A 14,563-nucleotide genomic window follows, 5' to 3' on the forward strand; every position below is an offset into this window, starting at 1 on the left:
ATATAGTTTGATATACACAAATCGATCATTATCAGACACTAATAACCATTTCTGTTGTCTTGAACAAGGAGGACGACCTCCTTTCAGGAGAAAGGGAAAGTATCTTGCGAAAAGGTTCTATCGATCGAGGCCATTAACTGCGCGTTCACGTGAAATAGCGCCCCTGCACTTTCCTAGAAGCTAGCTAGCTACGTGCTTTTAGCAAGACAGTGTAATGGACGTCATGCTTCATATGAAGATGTTAAAGGACATTTTAAGTGTGTTTTGCACAATTTGTTTTGTCACCAATTTTTCCACTGCAGCCCAAGACGGCTCTAATGGGAAAAAGGATCAAGAGTGTCACAACTACGCTGGAGGACACGTCTACCCTGGAGAGGCTTTCCGTGTGCCCGTCTCTGACCATTCCCTGCACCTCAGCAAGGCGAAAAGTGGGTATTGTCCCTGTCCCCCTGCACAGTTGTACTTAACAATCCCATTGACTCTAAAATGGTTTTAAATTAAGTTGTCTTTTTACTCAACATTTATATGCATATGGTACTTCTATTTTTAGCTACGGCGCTAGCTAGCTTGACTGCAGGCAACTTAATTAGCTAACGTTAGCTGACTTGATTTGCTAGACACCGTGCCAATTATCTGCAAATTGTCCAGTTTTCCCTTGCCAAGTTCACCACTGACGTTAGCATAACATTTGTATGCGCGTTATTGTAATATGCCAGCTTTTACTTGTCGATCAAAATTCACAAGTAGTAGTTAGTACATTTGGACACGTCATGCCAAAACTTTGCTCCAATTACTTGGTCGCGTACAGGAGTACCCGCGCAATAACAATTAACATTACTGCGCACCACACAATCCCAATGGATTCATCTCAGTCAGTCAGTTATGTTAAATAAGTGGGTTCCTCTTCGAATTTACGCCTTCATCAGGTAAATTCTCAGTAGATGGCCTCCATTATATCGCTTTCACATTTCCTGCGTTTTCCAAACAGAAAATGGCGAGGTGACAAGGAAGCCTATTTTTATTTCACCTTTATTTACCAGGTAGGCTAGTTGAGAACAAGTTCTCATTTACAACTGACTTCTGATACCAGACTTCTGAGATGCACCCAATCAGAATACACTATATATACACGAAAGTATAATATATTGTAATGAAACAGCAAGGAGCAGGTTTCGAACCCTCAAGCCCGAAGTCCGGCGCGCTATCGACTGTGCCACAAAAGCATGCTCATCCCAGACTCGATTTCCGCGCTTATAAACCCAGGGTCATTACACTACTCCCTCCTTTCAAAGAGCGCGTCCTCGCACTAGCTTGCGACTTACAGGAACGCGCTCACCGGCCAAGCACACGCACTGTCGTGGATGCAAGGTCCGATCCCACTTCTGACACCAATGTAATGAAACAGGGAGCAGGTCTCGAACCCTCGACCTTCAAGCCCGAAGTCCGGCGCGCTATTGACTGTGCCGCAAAAGCATGCTCAAGCGGCAGAGTCGATTTCCACGCTTATAAACCCAGGGTCATTACACTATATATAATCCAAGATAGCGTAGCAGTCAGACATCTTTGTCCTGTCGTGTCCCTTGTATATATCTTCGCATATCTTTTAAAAATATTTTCCTAAACCTCAACTTCTAAATACTCTCCTGCAACCCGCCTCACCCAATGTGGCGTGGATCTATTTACTTAGGATCAGGAATCCCTCAACTGAAGCTAGCCAGCTAACTACCTACCAGCTATCAGTCAGCAAACCATTGCTAGCAGTCATCAGCTAACCTTCAGCTCGGAAAGCTCTCGCCAGTTCGAACAACATGACTCAAACCAGAGCATAACGAACTCTGAACATTTTTATCTGGATCTTCGCAACTAGCTAACCGCAATCCCGGGTGACTACTCCTGGCTAGCGTTTCCATCCCGGAGCAAGCACCAATTAGCTTGAAGCTAGGAATCCTTGGGCAGATTATGTCGGTATTCCAGTCGTAGAGGATCGGCGGGGTTCCGTGCCCCGTACCGGCAGTAGAAGGGGTCCGGATATTGTAGCCCAGGAGTGGGCTTCGGTGGTAGCACAGGAGCCCCGCCGATCCTCTACGACTGGAATACCGACATAATCTGCCCAAGGATTCCAACAGGCCCCTAAGGCGCAACGTCCGCTGAAGGCCCATTCTGCTAACCGCGGCCTACTAGCTACCTAGAGCTACTTGGAACCCTACTAATTCCACGACTGGTTTATCGAAGTCACCGCACGAAGAGGCAAAAACAGATTTAATCCCAATCGCAACATCCCCCAAAGGCTAACTTGCTAGCACCGGTCTGCTAACTTGCTAGCACCGGTCTGCTAACTTGCTAGCACCGGTCTGCTAACTTGCTAGCACCGGTCTGCTAACTTGCTAGCACCGGTCTGCTAACTTGCTAGCACCGGTCTGCTAGCTTGCCAGCACCGGTCTGCTAGCTTGCCAGCACCGGTCTGCTAGCTTGCCAGCACCGGACTGCTAGCTTGCCAGCACCGGTCTGCTAGCTTGCCAGCACCGGACTGCTAGCTTGCCAGCACCGGACTGCTAGCTTGCCAGCACCGGACTGCTAGCTTGCCAGCACCGGACTGCTAGCTTGCCAGCACCGGACTGCTAGCTTGCCAGCCCCGGACTGCTAGCTTGCCAGCCCCGGACTGCTAGCTTGCCAGCCCCGGACTGCTAGCTTGCCAGCCCCGGACTGCTAGCTTGCCAGCCCCGGACTGCTAGCTTGCCAGCCCCGGTCTGCTAACTGTTAGCTTGTTAGCATCGGCCTGCTAACTGTCTGAATCGCCGTGTCCCCAGTCAGCCCAACCACTCACTGGACCCATATGTTCACTTGGATACGCATGCCTCTCTCTAATATCAATATGCCTAGTCCATTACTGTCCTGGTTAGTGATTACTGTCTTATTTCACTGAAGAGCCTCCAGCCCTGCTCAATATGCCTTAACCAACCATGTTGTTCCACCTCCTACATATGCGATGACATCACCTACTTTAAACGTCTCTAGAGACTATCGCTCTCATCATTACTCAATGCCTAGGTTTACCTCCAATGTACTCACATCCTACCTTACCTTTTGTCTGTACATTATGCCTTGAATCTATGCTATCGTGCCCAGAAACCTGCTCCTTTTACTCTCTGTTCCGAACGTGCTCGACGGCCAGTTCGTATAGCCTTTAACCGTACCCTTATCCTACTTCTCCTCTGGTGATGTGGAGGTTAATCCAGGTCCTGCAGTACCTAGCTCCACTCCCACTCCCCAGGTGCTCTCAGTTGTTGACTTCTATAACTGTGAAAGTCTTGGTTTCATGCATGTTAACATTAGAAACCTACTCCTACGTTTGTTTTACTCACTGCTTTAGCACACAATGCCAACCCGGATGTCTTAACGTCTCTAGGGTAGGTGGCACCAAATCGTCCCACCTACGTAACATTCAGTGTAATCCCGTGGCGCGTTATTCAAAAATGCAAAAACTTCAATTTTTCAAACATATGACTATTTTACACCATTTTAAAGACAAGACTCTCGTTAATATAACCACACTGTCCGATTTCAAAAAGGCTTTACAACGAAAGCAAAACATTAGATTATGTCAGCAGAGTACCCAGCCAGAAATAATCAGACACCCATTTTTCAAGCTAGCATATAATGTCACATAAACCCAAACCACAGCTAAATGCAGCACTAACCTTTGATCTTCATCAGATGACAACCCTAGGACATTATGTTATACAATACATGCATGTTTTGTTCAATCAAGTTCATATTTATATCAAAAACCAGCTTTTTACATTAGCATGTGACTAGCATTCCCACCGAACACTGCCGGTGAATTTACTAAATTACTCACGATAAACGTTCACAAAAAGCATAACAATTATTTTAAGAATTATCGATACAGAACTCCTCTATGCACTCGATATGTCCGATTTTAAAATAGCTTTTCGGTGAAAGCACATTTTGCAATATTCTCAGTAGTTAGCCCGGCATCACAGGGCTAGCTATTTAGACACCCAGCAAATTTAGCATTCACCAAAGTCAGATTTACTATAAGAAAAATGTTATTACCTTTGCTGTCTTCGTCAGAATGCACTCCCAGGACTTCTACTTCAATAACAAATGCTGGTTTGGTTCAAAATAATCCATAGTTATATCCAAACAGCGGCGTTTTGTTCGTGCGTTCAAGACACTATCCGAAAGGGTAAATAAGGCTGACGAGCATGGCGCAATTCGTGACAAAAAAAATCTAAATATTCCATTACCGTACTTCGAAGCATGTCAACCGCTGTTTAAAATCAGTTTTTATGCCATTTTTCTCATAAAAAAGCGATAATATTCCGACCGGGAATCTGCGTTTAGGTAAACAGACGAAAGAAAATAAAGCATTCGGTCGACTCGGGCACGCGCCTAAGCCCATAGTACTCTGATCGGCCACTTGCCAAAAGCGATACTGTGTTTCAGCCAGAGGCTGCCTCGATATCGTTCAGCTTTTTCCCGGGCTCTGAGAGCCTATGGGAGCCGTAGGAAGTGTCACGTTAGAGCAAAGATCCTCAGTCTTCAATAAAAAGAGCCAAGATGAAACACAACTTCTCAGACAGGCCACTTCCTGCATGGAATCTTCTCAGGTTTTGGCCTGCCATTTGAGTTCTGTTATACTCACATACACCATTCAAACAGTTTTAGAAACTTTAGGGTGTTTTCTATCCAAAGCCAATAATTATATGCATATTCTAGTTACTGGGCAGGAGTAGTAACCAGATTAAATCGGGTACGTTTTTTATCCGGCCGTGTCAATACTGCCCCCTAGCCCTAACAGGTTAACCGTGTCTGAATTCTGGTTTAGGAAAATCACCAAAAACCCTGAAATCTCCATCGCTAACTATAACATTTTCCGCCAAGATAGAACTGCCAAAGGGGGCGGTGTTGCAATCTACTGCAAAGATGGCCTGCAGAGTTCTGTATTACTATCCAAGTCTGTACCCAAACAATTCGAGCTTCTACTTCTAAAAATGTTCCAGAAATAAGTCTCTCACTGTTGCTGCTAGCTATAGACCTCCCTCTGCCCCCAGCTGTGCCCTCGATACCATATGTGAATTGATTGCCCCCCATCTATCTTCTGAGCTCGTGCTACTAGGTGACCTAAACTGTGACATACTTAACACCCCGGCCATCCTACAATCTAAGCTTGATGCCCTCAATCTCACACAAATTATCAATGAACCTACCAGGTACAACCCCAAATCGGTAAACGCGGGCACCCTCATAGATGTCAACATAACTAACTCGCCCTCAAAATACACATCTGCTGTTTTCAATCAAGATCTCAGCGATCACTGCCTCATTGCCTGCATCTGTAATGGGTCTGCGACCAAACGACCACCCCTCAACACTGTTTAACGCTCCCTAAAACACTTCTGCGAGCAGGCCTTTCTAATCGACCTGGCCGGGATATCCTGGAATGACATTGACCTCATCCTGTCAGTAGATGATGCCTGGCTATTCTTTAAAAGTGCCTTCCTCACCATTTTAAATAAGCATGCCCCACTCAAAAAAATTTGAACTAGGAATAGATATAGTCCTTGGTTCACTCCAGACCTGTCTGCCCTTGACCAGCACAAAAACATCCTGTGGCGTTATGCATTAGCATCGAATAGCCCCCGTGATATGTAACTTTTCAGGGAAGTTAGGAATAAATATACACAGGCAGTTAGAAAAGCTAAGGCTAGCTTTTTCAAACAGAAATTTGCATCCTGTAGTACAAACTCCAAAACGTTCTGGGACACTGTAAAGTCCATGGAGAATAAGAGCACCTCCTCCCAGCTGTCCACTGCTCTGAGGCTAGGAAACACTGTTACCACTGATAAATTCACTATAATTGAGAATTTCAACAAGCATTTCTCTTCGGCTGGCCATGCTTTCCACCTGGCTACCCATACAAATCAGCTGGGCTAGACAATCTGGACCCTCTCTTTCTAAAATGATCTGCCAAAATTGTTGCAACCCCTATTACTTGCCTGTTCAACCTCTTTCGTATCGTCTGAGATTCCCAAAGATTGGAAAGCTGCCGCGGTCATCCCCCTCTTCAAAGGGGGTGACACACTAGACCCAAACTGCTACAGACCTATATCTATCCTACCCTGTCTTTCTAAGGTCTTCAAAAGCGAAGTTAACAAACATTTTACCGACCATTTCGAATCCCACCGTACCTTCTCCGCTATGCAATCTGGTTTTAGAGCTGGTCATGGGTGCACCTCAGCCACGCTCATGGTCCTAAACAACATCATAACCGCCATCGATAAGAGACAATACTGTGCAGCCGTATTCATCGACCTGGCCAAGGCTTTTGACTCTGTCAATCACCACATTCTTATTGGCAGACTCGACAGCCTTGGTTTCTCAAATGATTGCCTCGCCTGGTTTACCAACTACTTCTCAGAGTTCAGTGTGTAAAATCGGAGGGCCTGTTGTCCGGACCTCTGGCAGTCTCTATTGGTGTGCCACGGTTCAATTCTCGGGCCGACTCTCTTCTCTGTATACATCAATGATGTTGCTCTTCCTGCTGGTGATTCTCTGATCCACCTCTACACAGACGACACCATTCTGTATAGTTCTGGCCCTTCTTTGGACACTGTGTTAACTAACCTCCAGACGAACTTCAATGCCATACAACTCTCCGTCCGTGGCCTCCAACTGCTCTTAAACGCAAGTAAAACTAAATGCATGCTATTCAATCGATCACTGCCCGCACTTGCTCGCCTGTCCAGCATCACTACTCTGGACGTCTCTGACAAAGAATACGTAGACAACTACAAATACCTAGGTGTCTGGTTAGACTGTAAACTCTCCTTCCAGACTCACATTAAGCATCTCCAATCCTAAATTAAATCTAGAATCGGCTTCCTATATCGCAACAAAGCATCCCTCACTCAGGCTGCCAAACATACCCTCGTAAAACTGACCATCCTACCGATCCTCGACTTCGGTGATGTCATCTATAAAATAGCCTCCAACACTCTACTCAACAAACTGGATGCATTCTATCACAGTGCCATCCGTTTTGTCACCAAAGCCCCATATACTACCCACCATTGCGACCTATACGCTCTCGTTGGTTGGCCCTCGCTTCATACTCATCGCCAAACTCACTGGCTACAGGTTATCTACAAGTCTCTGCCAGGTAAAGGCCCGCCTTATCTCAGCTCACTGGTCACCGTAGCAGCACCCACTCGTAGCACGCGCTCCAGCAGGTATATCTCACTGGTCACCCCCAAAGCCAATTCCTCCTTTGGTCGTCTTTCCTTCCAGTTCTCTGCTGCCAATGACTGGAACGAACTACAAAAATCTCTGAAGCTGGAGACTCATTTCTCCCTCACTAGCTTTAAGCACCAGCTGTCAGAGCAGCTCACAGATCACTGCACCTGTACATAGCCCATCTACCTACCACTTCCCCTACTGTATTTATTTATTTATTTTGCTCCTTTGCACCCCATAATTTCCACTTTGCACACTCATCCACTGTCAAATCTACCATTCCAGTGTTTTAATTGCTATATTGTATTTACTTCGCCACCATGGCCTATTTATTGCCTTTACCTCCCTTATCTCACCTCATTTGCTCACATTGTATATAGACTTATTTTTCTACTATATTATTGACTGTATGTTTGTTTTACTCCATGTGTAACTCTGTGTTATGTGTCGAACTGCTTTGCCTTATCTTGGCCAGGTCGCCGTTGTAAATGAGAACTTGTTCTCAACTTGCCTACCTGGTTAAATAAAGGTGAAAAAAAAATAGATCTACCATTCCAGTGTTTAATTGCTATATTGTAATTACTTCGCCACCATGGCCTATTTATTGCCTTAACTTACCTCATTTCCACTCACTGTATATAGATTTTTTGTTTTCTTTTGTTCTACTGTATTATTGACTATGTTTTGTTTATTCCATGTAACTCTGTTGTATGTGTTTAATTGCTATGCTTTATCTTGGGCAGTTGCAAATGAGAACTTGTCAACTAGCCTACCTGGTGAAATAACAAATAAAAATGTGGACACCCTTCAAATTAGTTGATTCTGCTATAAGACAGGTGTGTAAAATAGACAACACAGCCATGCCATCTCCATAGACAAATATTAGCAGTAAAATGGCCTTACTGAAGAGTTTAGTGACTTTCAATGTGGCATTGTCATAGGATGCCACCTTTCCAACAATTCAAAGTCCAAACTGCCTCGAAGCAAGGTCAGTACAATAACTTTTTGTCTGGAGCTTCATGAAATGGGTTTCCATGGCCGAGCAGCCGCACACAAGCCTAACATGCTGACCAGACCGGACACGTCGCGTGCGCGAGCGTCTCAAAATATATTTAGAAATTCATGTTATTCAATTATTTCACCCACGCTGCTCGTGCGCGCCAACGAGCGTCTGTGATGCCAAGGACTAAAATAGAACTCCTTTCTATTTCTGACGCAGATCGCGCTGCAAGTCCTGCCTCTCCCATCTCCTCATTGGTTTATAGAAGCAGGTACCCACGTGCCATCTCCTCATTGGTTATACCCACGTGGGTGATTGAAAGATGAACTGTGTTGCCGGTCGGTGTAGTAATACTATGAAAGTGTAGATGCCAATCACCATATAAGTTCAAAGATGAAAAAGCCTGGAAGAAGGAGAGATGACTAACGATTCGGTTGACCGTTTTATGTGTGGATTAATTGTCGGAGTAGAGGACCTTGTTCATTTCAGGTAAAATAACTCAATGTTTATATCCCAGGACAAATTAGCTAGCAACAGCAAGCTAACTAAATAGGACAAATTAGCTAGGAAGTGCAAGCTAACTAGCTAAATTGCCATACATGTTTAATGCTTTTCGACCTGTCTCCAAATTAATGTCATTGGTTCAGAGTTTGTTTTGGTATTTTAACCTGTGTGTCATGATCGCGTTTGTTGTAGGGGGACAAAATAAATGTATGCACAATGGCGCACACGCAGCAGGTTTGGGTTCCGTGTAAGATCTTAATGCGCAAAATGCCAAGCGTTGCCTGGAGTGGTGTAAAGCTCGCCACCATTGGACTCTTGAGCAGAAAAAACACATTCTCTGGAGTAGTGAATCACGCTACATCATCTGGCAGTCCGACTGACGAATCTAGGTTTGACGGCTGCCAGGAGAACGTTACCTGCCCCAATGGATAGTGCCATCTGTAAAGTTTGCTGGAGGAGGATTAATGGTCTGGGGCTGTTTTTCATGGTTCGGGCTAGGCCTTAGTTCCAGTGAAGGGAAATCTTAACGCTACAACATACAATGAATGACATTCTAGACGATTCTATGCTTCCAACTTTGTGGCAACAGTTTAGGAAGGCCCTTTCCTGATTCAGCATGACAATATCCCCGTGCAAAAAGTGAGGTCCATACAGTAGATGATAACCCTACTGCTTGCTTACAGCAGCACTGGGGGTCTGACTGGCTTCCTGTTTTGATTAAAACATTGCAGAGCCAGCGTGAGATATGGCTTGGAAAACGTACCTTAATCCAGGGATAAGAAATGTTATACTCTGAATAGGACCATAATCCCAACTGCTACACGAAAAGATAGAACAACTGCTACTTTTTCCAGAACTGCCCTTTTCGAGCTCATGCTAGGTAGCATAAGCCACACCAGCCATTTTGGAATGGCAGTGTCAGCTTTCTTCGAACTTTAATTGCGGTTGGCATCCAATAAATGTTGCATTACCGCCACCAACTAGACTGGTGTATAACTCCCTTATACTTTGCTTGAAAAAAGGAAAATCAACAAATACCCAACCATCTAACCCTACACTCATTAAAAACACGCCACCCTACTCCACTCTAAAGCTATCTAGTCCTATCTCAGGCCAACAGACTGAAAGGACGAGACTCCACCACTCGACACAGCCTGTAACTCTTGAAACGTCAAATCTCGTACACCAAAATACTTCTCGTTTGGTGCGACGCGCCTGCTCCCTCAGACCAGCAGTGTCAGCCAATCGGCTCCTTTGTTATTCAACATATGCCATTCCATAATGGCAGTTGTGGCTACTGCTACCTAGCATCAGGATGAAAAAAATCTTGCAGTTTTATCTTCGAGGTGTAACAGTTGGGATAACAGTACAACGCAGTTCTCGTCCCTGTATTGAGGTTTGTTTTCCGAGCCATATCTCACGCTGGCTCTGCGTTGTCTTAATATAAACAGGAAGCCTGTCTGACCCCAGTACAGCTATAATCAAGAGTAGGGTCGACATCTATTCTGGTTTATATGCACCCAATGATGTGACGCTCCCCATGGGATAGCCAAGTGTGCCACAAGCCTGCCCTGAGACATAGGCCTACCTGCACACTGCTCACCAACAATGAACTAATACTATTAGTTGTCGGCCACGCATACTATACTGAACGAACTAGAAATGCAACATGTAAAGTGTTGGTCGCATGTTTCATGAGCTGAAAGAAGATCCCAGAAATTTCTATATGCACAAAAAGCTTATTTTGTGCACATTTGTTTACATCCCTGTTAATGAGGATTTCTCCTTTGCCAAGATAATCCATCCACCTGACAGGTGTGGCATATCAAGAAGCTGATGAAACAGCATTATTACGCAGGTGCACCTTGTGCTTTGGACAATAAAAGGCCACTCTAAAATGCGCAGTTTTTCACACAACACCACAGATGTTTTGAGGGAGCGTGCAATGTGCATCCTGACTGCAGGAATGCCCACCAGAGCTGTTGCCAGAGAACTTAACGTTAATTTCTCTCCATAAGCCACCTCCAAAATTTTGTTTAAGAGAAATTGGCAGTTTGTCCAACTGGCCTCAACTGCAGTCCACGTGTAACCACAACAGCCCAGGACCTCCACATCTGGCTTCTTCACCTGCAGGATCATCTGAGACCAGCCACTTGGACAGCTGATAAAACTGAGGAGTATTTCTGTCTGAGGAAAAACTCATTCTGATTGGCTGGGCCTGGCTCCAAAGTGGGTCGGGCCTATGCCCTCCCGGCCCACCCATGGCTGCACCCCTGCCCAGTCATGTGGATTTCATAGATTAGGACCTAAAGAATGTATTTCAATTGACTGATTTCCTTATGAACTGTAACTCAGTAAAATTGTTGCATGTTGAGTTTTATATTTTGTTCAGTATAAATGCAGTAATCATGTGCACAGCAGGATTCGTACCCTTCCTGTTTCTTTTTCATTTTGGATCTGAAGACTTTTGATTTGTTTGTCCCTAAAAGGTGATCAGCAAATATCTTGCTTGCTCATGCTTTGAACCATTATCAAATTATAATTGTTCTTATTTTTGCAGTTTCAAAGCCTGCACCTTATTTTGAGGGATCAGCTGTCATCGATGGAGAGTTTAAGGAGCTAAAGCTGTCTGACTACAAAGGGAAATACCTAGTCTTCTTCTTCTACCCCCTGGACTTGTGAGTACTGTCTCTTACTGACCTTCATCCTAAAACAAATCTCTGTACTGTTGGTTGCAACTGTCAGAAAATGTGTTCGCAGGCTAGTAACTATGTTAGTGACTTTGTTACTCTGAAACAGTGGTCCACATTCCAGGCATCCCTAGTCGATCACCAAACTTTTCTGTTGAAAAGTCAACGATAAAGGCTGGCACTCCTTTTTTAATTTTTTTTTTATTGTGTTTGTTGCGCTGTTGGCGGTAGGTGCACTTGATTCAGAAGCCCTGCGCAGTGGGTAAGCAAAGTGTTCCCATTTTTTACTTTTTTTTTCTGTCTGAAAAGACTTAACTCTGCCTACCAGGCGGACCGGGAGATCTTTGGCCACTCAATTTAGCCAATCGGATAGTTCAAATCGCTGTGCCTACAGAGCTTCCATGCCCCCGGCCATGGCAAAGTTTGAGACTAGCCTACATAAGATGTAATAACTTTAAAAACCATGACCTCAGAGAGACTGTCAAAACAATAAAGCAAAGAGCTGCTGTTTTTGAGTAAGTTCATGTTTACATTTTTTTAAATTACTTTTTACCCCCTTTTCTCCCCAATTTAGTGATATCCAGTTGGTAGTTAGTCTTGTCCCAGTCCATATGGACTCAGGAGAGGCAAAGGTTGAGAGCCATGCGTCCTCCGAAACACGACCCCGCCAAGCCGCGGTGCTTCTTGACACACTGCTCGCTTAACCCGGAAGACAGCCGCACCAATGTGTTAGAGGAAATACCGTACAGCTGGCGACCGCAGTCAGCGTGGATGGGCCGGTACTGCCACAAGGAGTCGCTAGAGCGCGATGGGACAAGGACATCCCAGCAGGCCAAACCCTCCCCTAACCCTGACGGCACTGGGCCAATTGTGCACCGCCTCACAGGTCTCCCGGTCCATCGCTGGCTGCGACACAGCCCGGAATCTAACCCAGATCTGTAGTGACGCCTCTAGCACTGTGATGCAGTGCCTTAGACCACTGTGCCACTTGGGAGGCCATGTTTAAGTATTTGGTCAGCAGTGTCGACACTGTTTTGTAATAGTGTTGAATAAAAACATAAAACGCGTTTCTCTCTACTTCCACTCATGCTGCAACTGCAATGAATGAGTAGCCAAGTGTATCGATAGCCCTGCGTTTTTTTTATTATTATTAGCAGCTTGTCTATTTTACTATTGCGGAATATTTCAATTTCTCTAGTCATAGGAACAAAAGCGAGATCCGACTACGAAAACCCGTTTTGAACGGTCATCTAACTCGTCATGATTTGAAAAATAAGCAACAATCTGAACGGTAGGGCTCTGCTTTGTTTTTGACTGCAAAAGTTATCCTGACTGAGAAAAGGTTGGTGACCACTGCTCTAAAAGATCCAATAGAAATATAAATCATCTGGGGTGTATTAATTACCTCTTGCAATGGAAACCGTTTACTGGTTTAAGAACCAAACAGAGAGAACAAAACGGGGAGGAACCTTCCTGTAGTTGTCCAATAGAAACTTTTGCATCAGAATTGGGTGATGAATACATCTCAGCTTTTAATCGTGAGTCTGGCCTATTTGTCTTAGTATTTTATCATGAAATATACACTGTAGTAACTGTTTATACACTTTTCTGAGTTCTTACCATTACATTTTCTATATTATAGAATCATTGACTGAATGAAAATGCAGTATGCCATGTCTGAAGTAATAATGCTGTTGGCTATGTATTATTCTGATGACCCTCACACTGTGTACCTGCAGCACGTTTGTCTGCCCGACTGAGATTATTGCATTCAGTGATCGTGTGCACGAGTTCCATGCCATCAATGCTGAGGTTGTTGCCTGCTCTGTCGACTCACAATTCACCCATCTGGCATGGTAAGATTATAAGCATTACACCCCTCTTCAGAGGTGCTTGGACTTTTTCAGAGCACTTCAGCTTTTTTCCCTTGACCCTCTGGTTTTATGTTAACAGGATCAACACACCTAGGAAGCAGGGTGGACTTGGGCCAATGAAAGTCCCTCTGCTGTCTGACCTCACACACCAGATTTCCAAGGACTATGGTGTCTTCCTGGAGGACGCAGGACACGCACTCCGGTGCAATTACACTCACACACAGAGTAGAAACTACTACAAAAGATGATTCCTAGTATTGGTTTGATACAACTGCTATAGCCAGAACATTTTTCCTCATTAACCTCCTTTTATAAATCGGTTCAGTGAAAAACGGTACAACAAAATACCTGTTAACTGTTTTAAGTTCATGAAGTCTAAATTCATGCAGTTTGAAACTGAAGCAATCATTGTCATTCTCCCCCTCAGGGGCCTGTTCATCATCGATGACAAGGGAGTCCTGAGGCAGATTACCATGAATGACCTCCCAGTAGGGCGCTCTGTAGATGAGACCCTGCGGCTGGTCCAGGCCTTCCAGTACACTGACAAACATGGTGAAGGTATGGTTCAGTCTCATCACATAACACATTCTCAGATATTATAGCTAGACACTTAACTACCTGTGGTTGCTATGGATGGTCTTTGTTTACAATTTGTGTGAAATAAATACTTTTTTATTTTTGCAGTGTGCCCAGCAGGATGGAAGCCAGGCAGTGACACTGTGAGTTTCATACTGTGTGTGTGTGTGTGTTTCCAAGTAAGTGCAGGCATGAGAGAAATATTATTTCCATAGACATTACTTGATACTCATGTACTAATTCAGTGTATTACTCTCCATAGATTATCCCAGACCCATCGGGCAAACTCAAGTACTTTGACAAGCTGAACTGACCCTCCCTTGCTCTCTAAACACTTTGGTTGAAGCTCAGAATAAAAACAGAGTTTTGATAATCTGGTGTCTGATTTGTTTTAGCAATGTACAGGCATATTTGACATAAATTAAATCTCATCTAGTGATCTCTGAGTAAACTGGTTACCTTTTGAGATGAGAAACAGGCCAGGAACTACAACAACCAAATAATGCCTTTTGGAACTGAGTCACCCTCTCCTAATGGGAGACACTAGATGGCAATGTTGATGAAATTAGTGAAATAGATGTATTCAGTATTTATTCTAGGATTATTTTTTTTTTCAGCAGGGTTGGCAAAGTTAGTGTAGTGGCCGTGGCCATTTCCCC

General features: G+C 44.4%; 1 protein-coding gene across 1 annotated transcript; it reads left to right on the forward strand.

The window, feature by feature from the left end:
• Window positions 1-119: 119 nt before the first annotated feature.
• On the forward strand, window positions 120-14,277 carry LOC106563587 (peroxiredoxin-4). The gene is made up of 7 exons (XM_014129304.3): window positions 120-428; window positions 11,325-11,442; window positions 13,194-13,310; window positions 13,408-13,530; window positions 13,756-13,886; window positions 14,013-14,047; window positions 14,167-14,277. The coding sequence occupies exons 1-7, from the start codon at window positions 215-217 to the stop codon at window positions 14,215-14,217; spliced, it is 789 nt and encodes a 262-aa protein (XP_013984779.1). The 5' UTR covers window positions 120-214; the 3' UTR covers window positions 14,218-14,277.
• The last annotated feature ends 286 nt before the right edge of the window (window positions 14,278-14,563 follow it).

Source organism: Salmo salar, chromosome 11, assembly GCF_965601325.2.
Source record: "Salmo salar chromosome 11, fSalSal1, whole genome shotgun sequence".
NCBI lineage: Eukaryota > Metazoa > Chordata > Actinopteri > Salmoniformes > Salmonidae > Salmo > Salmo salar.

Bases quoted from the DNA above. Each gene is read 5' to 3' on its own strand.
- LOC106563587 (XM_014129304.3), top strand. From the start codon at position 215: ATGGACGTCATGCTTCATATGAAGATGTTAAAGGACATTTTAAGTGTG. The intron at 11,443-13,193 runs GTGAGTACTGTC...GTGTACCTGCAG, and splicing joins TTCTTCTACCCCCTGGACTT to CACGTTTGTCTGCCCGACTG. The intron at 13,531-13,755 runs GTGCAATTACAC...TCTCCCCCTCAG, and splicing joins GACGCAGGACACGCACTCCG to GGGCCTGTTCATCATCGATG.